Source organism: Castor canadensis, chromosome 14, assembly GCF_047511655.1.
Source record: "Castor canadensis chromosome 14, mCasCan1.hap1v2, whole genome shotgun sequence".
NCBI lineage: Eukaryota > Metazoa > Chordata > Mammalia > Rodentia > Castoridae > Castor > Castor canadensis.
In genome coordinates, this window is record NC_133399.1 from 52911376 (window position 1) to 52921414 (window position 10039).

A 10039-nucleotide genomic window follows, 5' to 3' on the forward strand; every position below is an offset into this window, starting at 1 on the left:
TGAAAAGCCACATAGTTTAAGAGCAGAGATTGAGCAAATCATTGCCCAGGACAAAAGACTGGGATCACAAGGGACAAGAAGGGGACCTTGTAACCTGTGAACTGTGAGGTTTTGGGGCGAGAGCCCTGGTTTCTTCATCTATGATAGGGAGCGAGTTTCTACCTCCAAGGCGATTGTGGCGGTTAAATGAGGTACTATAGGCGTTCTCATTAAGCATGATATAAATATTCATGACTAGACCTATTTCACTATTGATCCAGGGACCAGGTGACCCTGAGAAGTACAAGCCCGCTCCCCTGGCCTGCGTGCAGAGCCCCGTCCAGCCACTGGACCACGCGGCCTCTCCACGCTGCCCCCTCCCCCAAGTCTCATCCTCCCTGCTGCTACCTGTCCCTGAACTCTTGCCTCAACCCTCATCCTCACACTCTAACTGAGGGGGGAGGTTGTCTTGGGGGATCTCCAGCCCTCCCACTTACTTACTACTTAGGTGGTTTTGGAAAAATACTGCATCTCTCTGAGAATCTGTTGTTATTGTGGAGGGCTGTATGAGATTAAGTAAGTGTATATATGATAGACACATACTGTGAGTGATTGACAGCAGTGAAGACATAGTGGGGGAGGAGGGAGAGGAGGGGGGGCTAACAGGTATTCAAGGTGATGGACTGAGTCTGGCTTCTACTAGCTATGCCTGTTTATTTGGAGCAGGTCTGGTGTTTGTTTGTTTTATTTTTTTCTTTTTCATCCTTTTTTTCTCTTTGTGGTACTGGGGATTGGACTCAGAATTTCTGCCACTTCAGCCACACCCCCCAGTCTTTGTAGTTTTTTTAGTTTGTTTTTCAGATAGGGTTATGCATTTTTGCTGGGGCCAGCCTCAGACTATGATCCTCCTATCTCCATTGCCTGAGTAGCTGGGATCACAGACATGCACTACCTGCCTTGGAGCATCTTTTGCCAATACTTTGCTCAGTAATGTCACTTTGGCAGCTTGAAAATGGCCCTGGTGGGAGTATTTACACCATCATAATTGGCAATCATTGCCCCCCACCTACACATTTAGCACACATCACTGGATATACAGACTGCACCAGGTAAGGGCAGGTATTTGGTAACAAGGCAGCCAGCTCAAAGGTGGCTGAGATGTCTATGAAACTAGACAGACTCAAGAAACAGAGAGGCCAAAGACAGACACCATCCTGGAGCCCCAGATGTTGTGTTTTCATTATCCTGACCAGCTATGAATGTCAGCGATGCCTGCCTGACTAGCACCCCTGTCCTTTCTCAGAGCCTAGGAGGCAGCATTACCAAAGCAGAAGACTACCTTGCAAACAGTTACATGAACCTGCAGAGCCCATACACTGTGGCCATTGGCACTGTGGTCCTGGCACAGATGGGCAAGCTGGAGGGCCCCCTCCAAAATAAGTTTCTAAACACGGCCAAAGGTGAGGGGGTGGTCAAAGGGGGTGGGTGAATGCCTTGCTGGAGTTTAAGGAAGGCCATCCTGAACTCAGATGCATGGCTCTTAGCTGATGGCAATGGTGGCTCTAAGGTGACCCAGATCTTTATTACAAACCACACAAGAAGATTCATTTGTATCACTCATCCAAATGAAAGCGGGAGGGCTCCTGAAAGAGGACAGTGGTGACAGACTTCCCGAGGCCTAGCTGTGTCTTTCTGGATGAGCCCAGGCTCACAGGCGCTGAGAGCGGGTCTAGGGTGTCCTCACAGATTGGAACTGCTAGGAGGAGCCTGGTCATCAGCTTTACAGTGTGGATGCAACATCCTATGGCCTCCTGGCCCTGCTGCAGTTCAAAGACTTTGACAGTGTGCCTCCCGTCGTGCACTGGCTCAATGAGCAGAGATACTTGGTGGTGGCTATGGCTCCACCCAGGCAAGTGGCACCTGCAGCCCTGTGTCCTTAACCTGCCACTACCTCCCAAGGATGACACTGAGACCTGGACTGGCAGCTCTTCTGTCCCACAAACCACGGGGACTGGAGAGAAGCTGAGGAAAATTCTAGACTGTGTCCTGTTGCTCCAAGCTTCATTCTAAGCCTGCTGGCTCCCTCCCCATGTCTAGTCTGTCTTCTCAGGTCCCAGGTTCAAGTGAGCCCCCTCTCCCCTTGGCAGGTTCTAGACCACATTCCCAGTCCCACCAGGCTCCCTGTGTCCCCCTGACTTCAAGAGCAGGTACACAGTTACCCTAGGGCATGTCCGAACCTCTCTCCCCCTAGTGCTTCTGGACTATGGTTTTAGTAACTTCACTCTCCAGCCTGTCCCCCTTTCTTTCTGGTGGCCACCCAACCCTACTCTCAGTGTCACATTTGTCACATTCAGTATTACTTTTGGATTTGGTGCCTCTAGGCTCCGATTTTATTCTTTTTCTTTTTTCCTGAGAGGGTTCTAGACACATATCTGGGTCCCTATGCCCTGGACTCTCCTCTGGATGGGTCCAAACCACATGATCAGGGTTTCTGGACCTTCAATCTTGTTCCTGGGTTTGCTGATGGATCCTAGACATGCTCCCAGCATCTCCAAGTCTTGGCCAATACTTTCTGAGTTCCAGAATGGGTACTCAGTGTCTAATAACCTCCAATCTTACCTTCACATTGTTTGGTGGGCTCCAGGCCACAGACTTATTGTCATTGAGTCCTGGTCTTGACCTCTCTCAGTCAGGTTCCAGGACACGTGCTCAGTGTCCAGAACCCCAAACTTAACCTTGCACGCTCTGGTGGGTTCTAGGCATGGTTTAACATCCTACACCAGACCCATACATCTTCCTCCATTGATCCTAACCACTTTCTCTCCCATGGGTTCTAGGCCACCTTCATGGTGTACCAAGCCTTGGCCCAATACCAAAGAGACGTCCCTGACCACAAGGACTTGAACATGGAGGTGGCCATCAACTTGCCCAGCCGCAGCTCCCAGGTCAGATTTCGCCTTCTCTGGGAATCTGGTAAACTCCTGCAGTTAGAAGAGGTACAGCCACACCCTCATGTTGTCACTGGCCCTCACCCCAGAGTCAGGGGAGGGCTTGCCTTCTCCTAACACCTCTCCTCTCTCCACACTCTCTGCAGACAAAGCAAAATGAGGGCTTCTTGTTAACAGCTAAAGGAAAAGGCCAAGGTACCCTCTCAGTAAGGAAGGGGTCCCTGCCTGCCTGGCCCTGGAGGGACCCTCTTTTCCCTGTCCTCAGCCATCCCACATCCCATAGGACTTTGTCCCCCCTTCCATCTTCCCAGGTGGTGACCATGTACCATGCCAAAGTCAAAGGCAAAGTCATCTGCAAGAAATTTTACCTGAGGGTCACCATAAGACCAGCCCCTGAAACAGGTAAAAGGAAAAAAGACCCTTTATGTCACTGCCCTGCACACCTAACCTAATGTGTGACCCCTCTCCTATCTTTCTGTCTTATGGGGCTGGGACTGCGGCTGAAGTGATAGTGCATCTGTCTCTCCAGCATAAGGCCCTGAGTTCAAATCCCCTTAGTATCACTCACCCCCTCCATAATCTTATCTTTCTGTCTTCTGTCTTTCTAGTAAAAAAGCCCCAGGATGCGAAGAGCTCTATGGTCCTGAACATCTGTATGAGGTAAGAAGCTGAGTCACTGGAGCTCATCTTCATCATCCCTCTGCCTTTAGTAAGACTTCTTTTTTTCTTTGCAGTGCTGGGGACAGACCCTAGCAAGCATTGTACTACCACGCTACATTCCCAACCCAAAGCCACCATAATAACCAATGAGGGAATCACAGTAATTCCATGACCTTTAAGATATTCTATCACAGCATTAAAAACTATCCTATTCCCAGTTATGAAAACATAGGGAAGGCTGGGAGGGCCCTCAGTGGTAGAGCATGCCCTGGGCTCCATCCCCATCACTTAAGAAAAGGTAGAGGGAAATGAAAAACAGGATTTGAATATGCCATAATTTAAAACAGTAGGACACTGAGAATCAAAGTGGTTTTGCTTTGTTTTTTCCTTTGTAAAATTCTATGGAAAGCCAGGTGCCACTGGCTCACTCCTGGTAATCCTAGCTACTCAGGAGGCAGAGATCAGGAGGATCGTGGTTTGAGGCCAGCCAGGGAAATAGTTTGTGAGACCCTATCTCAAAAAAACCCATCACAAAAAAGGGCTGGTGAAGTGGCTCAAGAGGTAGAGTGCCTGCCTAGCAAGCGTGAGGCCTTGAGTTCAAATTCCAGTGCCACCAAAAAAAATGTGGAGAACTTCCTCCAAATCTAACTTATATTACAAATTCTAACTTATAACTTATGTATGACTAAGCGACTTTTCTATGCCACAGCAATTGTCATGCCCCATCCTAAGCTGGTATCAATGTCCAACAGTTCATCCTTGCCACTTTCAACGTCATGAAATCTCTTTGATAGCTCTTTCCATGCAAAGCTTATTTTCCTGCTTCTTCTGGGACATCTCTGTTCCCACCACCTGCTTCTCCACACAGAGGAGAGTGTCTTCATGAAGCTCCTGTGCTCACATCTCTCAGACAGAAGCAGGGTCCATGTTCCCACTACAGCCCCACTGAGTTCTGCATGAGCTCACCTCCCTCACGACCATCGGTCATTTCTTTGCTGCATGTTTCTTGGCCAGTTCCCTGTTTCAATGATCCATTTTTGTAAACTGTCACTGAGAGATAAGGACATCACACAACTACAAGCTGTGTGACTTCAATAATGGATGCAGCAGTGAACTTCAAAAGCAGTGATGTGATTGGTCATTGTGATGCTTACCTGTTATTTACATATTAATGTATGTTGAGGAGCTAGCCATAAGCCCTTAAACTTGCTGGTCAGGCACTCTACCACATGAGCCACGCCTCCAGGCCTTTTGCTCTGGTTATTTTGGAGATAGGGTCTTGCTTTTTGCCCAGGCCAGCCCATGTTCCTCTATTTATGCTTCCCACCATCACTGGGATGGCAGGTGCACACCACCACGCCCAGCCTTTTGCCATTGAAGTGGAGTCACACAATTGTTTTTTTCCCAGGCTGGCCTTGAACTGCAATCTTCCCCATCTCAGCTTCCCATGTAGCTTGGGATGACAGTCACACACCAAGTAGCTTGGGATGACCGGTGCCAGCACTTCCAGCTATTGGTTGAGATGGGGTCTGACAACTGTTTTGCTCAGGCTGGCCTGGAACTGTAATCCTCTCTATCTCAGCTTCACAAGTAGCTAGGATTATAGACATGAGCTTCCAGCCCCAGCTTAGCAACAAAATTTGTACTATGTGCAATTATAATTACTACACCAGGGTACTCGATTTTGCACCATTTCCTTGGGGAACTGGCATTAATTCACTGAATCATGGCAGTGGAATGATACAAAGTAAGGACTGCTGCACTCTCATCTTTATTTTCTGAAAGAACTGAGGCATGGGGGTCAGGTAATTCGTCCAATGTTATGCAGAGGTGGGGTTTGCACTGTCTTTTAGGGGAGCCACATACTGGGCATGGAACCCAGGGCTTTGAGGGTGCTAAGTAAGCACTCTACAACTGAACCACACCCCTAGACCACAGTGGGGATTTGAACCCATGCAGCTGGATCCACAGTACATACTTCATGACCTGGGCCATTACAGTAGATTTTCTTCTTTGCCCTTGGGGAAATGTTTCCTAAAAATCAAACATCCCTCTATGATTCTGGGTCAGCTGCTGGTCAGACCCCTCCAACCAGGCACACACCCAGGGGCTGACCATCCCTGGTACCCAATGCCTTTCTCCCTGCCCTGTCCAGGTACCTGGGAGACAAAGATGACACCATGTCCATCCTGGATATATCCATGATGACTGGCTTCATTCCTGACACAAGTGACCTTGAGCTGGAACCAAGGCCTGGGGGCTGGGGTTTGGGGGGAAGGAGCCAAATTCTCAAGGAGGCTGATGGGAGAGAGGGATCCAGGAGGGATTTTTACATGCCCACCCACTTCCCCAGCTGAGCACTGGCATGGACAGTTACATCTCTAAGTATGAGCTGAGCAAAGCCTTCTCCAACAAGAGCACCTTCATCATCTACCTGGACAAGGTAAGGCTGCATTGTCCCCATGGGTACCCTCTGTCTTACCTGGCCGGGCTTCTCTTGCCAGTCAGTCTTTGTCTCCATGTTGGGTGGTCCAGCCTAGGGGAGGCAGTACCTGTGCTGTCAAGTGGTGGGAGAAAGAAACTGTAAGGCAGGGTGGCCCATCTAGGATGGCTTTCTTCAAGGACCTCACCCCAACCCCATTTTCTACCTCTCCTCAATTTTAAACAACCTTTGAGGAAGAGCCACTTTGTGGTGTTTTCTTTTGTTCTGGTGATAATGGGTTTGAACTCAGGGCCTTGATGCTTGCAAGGCAGGTATCCTACTGCTTGAGCCACTCCACCAGCCCACAGCATTGCATCTATGGTTTTCTTATTTTCTCTCCATCTGTCATTCTCTTGTTCTCTAATCTGGGCTTCTGCTTGCTCCCCCTTATTTATTCCCATCCTCCATATCCCTGGTGCTAACTCCCAGTACCCCTAGTGTCCCTCAACACCCAGTAGTCAGCACAAGTAAAACTAGCTACCCGAGCAACCCTAAAGAAAAAAAGGATCAACACAAGGGATGTGTGTTTCTCACTTGGTTAAGTCCAATTGGAGCTAGGCTCAGTGGTGCCTGTAATCCCAGCTACTCAGGAGGCTGGGGCAGAGGGATCTCTCGTGCCCAGGACTTCAAGACAAGCCTGGGAAACACAGCAAGACCCCCATTTCAAAAAATAAGCCAGGTGTGGTGGCACACACCTATAATCCCAGTACTGGGGAGGCTGAGGCAGGAGGCTCAAGAGGTTGAGGCCAGTTTAAGAGATATAGCAAGTTCAAGGAACAGTCTGAGATCCATAGTGAGATGGTGACTCAAAAAATGCTGAATAAATAAGTACATATAAATAAAGTCCAACTGGTATGGGAGGGTGAGGAAGGGCCCTCCATTCCAAGCAGCCACTCAGGGATCCAAGCCCCTTCCGTCTTGTGGCTCTGCACTCTTAAGATCTTCGAGTCCTCTGTAGGATCCATGCTTTCTGAATAAAAAAAGAATTGTGCACAGGCAGTTTTATGTCTTACATGCTTTAAAACTATGCAAAATAAGGGGTTTCATTATGAAATTTCCATACATACATGTAATGGACTTTGAGCATATTCGCCATTGCTATGACCCTTCCTTTCTTTCTTTTTCTTTTTTTTTTGGCAGTAGTGGGGTTTGAACTCAGGGCTTCATGCTTGCTAGGCAGGCACTTTTCTGCTTAAGCCACACCTCCATTACCCTTTCTTATCCCTTCTCCCCTTCTCTCTTCTCTTCCAAATCCCTAATAGTCCCACTTTTACTTTTGTGTCCCCCTGCATATATTTATTTTTTAAAATAGGATTTCTATGTATTCCTGGCTGGCCTTGAACCCTTAATCCTCTTGCCTCAGCCTCCCCAGTTCTGGGATTACAGGTGTGAACCACTACTCCAGGCTACATGGGATGTTTTCATGGGCACTGTCTAATCTGTTTCATTTGCTGTAATAAAATACCTGAGTCAGGGTGATTAATAAAGAAAAGAGGTTGTTCACAGTTTTGTAGGCTAACAGTCCAAGAGTGGGTGGCCTCAACTGTTTGACATCTTATCAGAGTCTTCTGGCATCACAGTGAGAGTAAGTGCAAGAGAAAGGGCATGTTGTGGGAGGGGAAGCAAGAGAGCAAGCCCAGAAAGCTGTACTTCCTTTATGATAACCTGCCATCACAGTCCTCTGAGACCTGACCCACTCCTGCAAGACTGGCATTAATCCCTTCCATGGTGGGTGCTCCTGGACCTGGCACCATTATATTGGAGAATTAAGCCTCAGCATGAGTTTGGGTTGGAGCCTAGGAGAAAGGGAAAATGGATTTTCTGAAGAGCTCATCATCTTTGGTACCCATAACCCCGTGGATCCTTCAACTCCTCCACCACTGCTCCAAATGGCAGCACCCCCTGGTAGACTCCCTCCACATCCTTATGACCCCCTCTACCTTCCCACAGATCTCACACTCCGAGGAAGAATGTCTGTCCTTCAAAGTCCACCAGTACTTTAACGTGGGGCTCATCCAGCCTGGGTCCGTCAAAGTCTACTCCTACTACAACCTGGGTGAGCACTGCGTTCTGAGGGCTCCACCGATCTCAGGGCCCTGGGCACCTGTGACTTGGGGGATGTATGAGTTGGAGGTCTGAGGAACCCAGGGATCTGAGTTGGGAGTCAGGGGACCATAGCGATCTGAGGTTTGGGGACCTGGCATCTCCAGGTCTGAGGAATGCAAACTGGGAACCCTCCTGCCATGGTCTCTGGGAAGGAGGCTGTGGCCCTCTGACTCCCCCCGCCCCATGTTCTCTGCCCACAGAGGAAACCTGTACCCAGTTCTACTACCCTGAGAAGGAAGATGGTATGCTGAGCAAGCTGTTCCACAAGGACATGTGTTACTGCGCAGAGGGTGTGTGCCCTGGAGTCAGTGGGCAGAGGGGGCCTGGGCAGTGCCACCACCCTGGTACCTCATGGGGAGGAAGACACTGAAAGTCATACCCAGTGGACATGAGGAGAAGAACAGACCCTGTGCCAGCCACACCCAAGGACAGGGAGCCCTGACGGAAGTGGGACTCAGACCCCATCTCCACCCCTACCCTGCACCAGGTGGACTAGAAGATCACCCTCAATGAATGTCTGGACAAGACTTGTGAGCCATGAGTGGACAATGGTGAGTGTCGTTGTGTGTGACAGTGACTGTGTGTGGCGGAGGTTGTATAGGTCAGATTGTGTAATTGTGGTGGTTCTGTGTGTGACTGGCTGGGTGTGGCCATGGCTGTGTGTGAGAGTGTCAAGCTATCATTGTGGATGACTGTCATGAGAATGTGTTGTCATGGGCCTTCATTTCATGGAAAACCATGGCCTAAGTATGTGTGTGTGAGCACGTGTGTGATGTGAGGTGGTCGTGGTAGCCATTGTTGTATAGAATTGTGCTGTACTGTCTACATGGCTGTAGTTGTGCGTGGCTCTAATTGTGAACACAGCCATGTGACTGCATAAGCCATGGAGTTGTAAGTGGCTAGGTTTGCATGTGACTTGGTGAGGCTGTGGCTGTGACTGTCTGTATTACTGTATGTGGCTCGTGTGAGACAGTGGTGATGGCTCGCTGTCATTGTGTATATGACTGTAACTGTGTGTGGCTCTAATCGTGTGCACAGTGTTTGTGTGCCTGTGGGACTTTACGTGCACATAGCCTGGTTGTAGGGATTGTGACTGTAGGTGGCTGTACATAGGAGTAGCTGTCATTGTGGAAATGACTGTGCTTGTGAATGGCTCTAATTGTGGGCATAGTGGGGGGGGCTGTCAGTAGTTGTGCACATGGTTGCATATGAGACTAGTTGCCCATAGCTGTGGTCATATAGGACTGTGCTTGTGGGTGGCTGTGCCCATGAGCAGCTGTCCTTGTGTCTGTGACTGTACTTGTGAGTTTCTGTGTGTAGGATAGTCACTGTATGACCATATGTTTGTTTGTGCTCCTGAAAGGGGTATACTTTAGGGTGACTGGCTTTGACCTTCCTGCTGTTACAGGAATCTCAAACAGAAACACAAGACACCAAGGCTTTTCATGAGGAAGTATTTATTAGCATCAGCAGTGGCTCAGTGGATTCACATCCAAAGGCTGAGACCCAAGAACAAAGGGGTCTCACCTTATAAACCATTGCAAGCAGAGAACAGAAGAAAAATGCAAGGTATAACCCATACATGGTTGCATGTAACTCTGTTGGCTACTTCACTCCCAGTGCTATGTGACTTTCTTCTCATTTAGATTTTTCTTCTCATTTAGATTTTTTAAGTTTTACCTCCCTGCTATGCTGTCCTCTCCCCACTGCTGTATTATCAGAACACAGACTTGCTTGTTTTTTTTTTTTGGTCCTCCTCCCTGCTACATTATTACCCCTTTGATGCTCAGACCCACTTAGGATCAAAGAGCATCATCTTAACTTAAGGGTTTGTATTTTATAGCATCATTACATGGGCGGTTGT

General features: G+C 48.7%; 1 protein-coding gene across 1 annotated transcript; it reads left to right on the plus strand.

Moving 5' to 3' along the window:
• The first annotated feature begins 1234 nt into the window (after positions 1 to 1234).
• Positions 1235 to 8562, plus strand: LOC141416270 (complement C3 alpha chain-like). Its single transcript, XM_074053312.1, is given in 11 exon segments — positions 1235 to 1439; positions 1726 to 1860; positions 1863 to 1888; positions 2817 to 2975; positions 3074 to 3133; positions 3239 to 3329; positions 3536 to 3587; positions 5743 to 5829; positions 5940 to 6030; positions 8020 to 8125; positions 8376 to 8562. Coding segments are annotated over 11 exon segments (1182 nt in total). The 3' UTR covers positions 8546 to 8562.
• The last annotated feature ends 1477 nt before the right edge of the window (positions 8563 to 10039 follow it).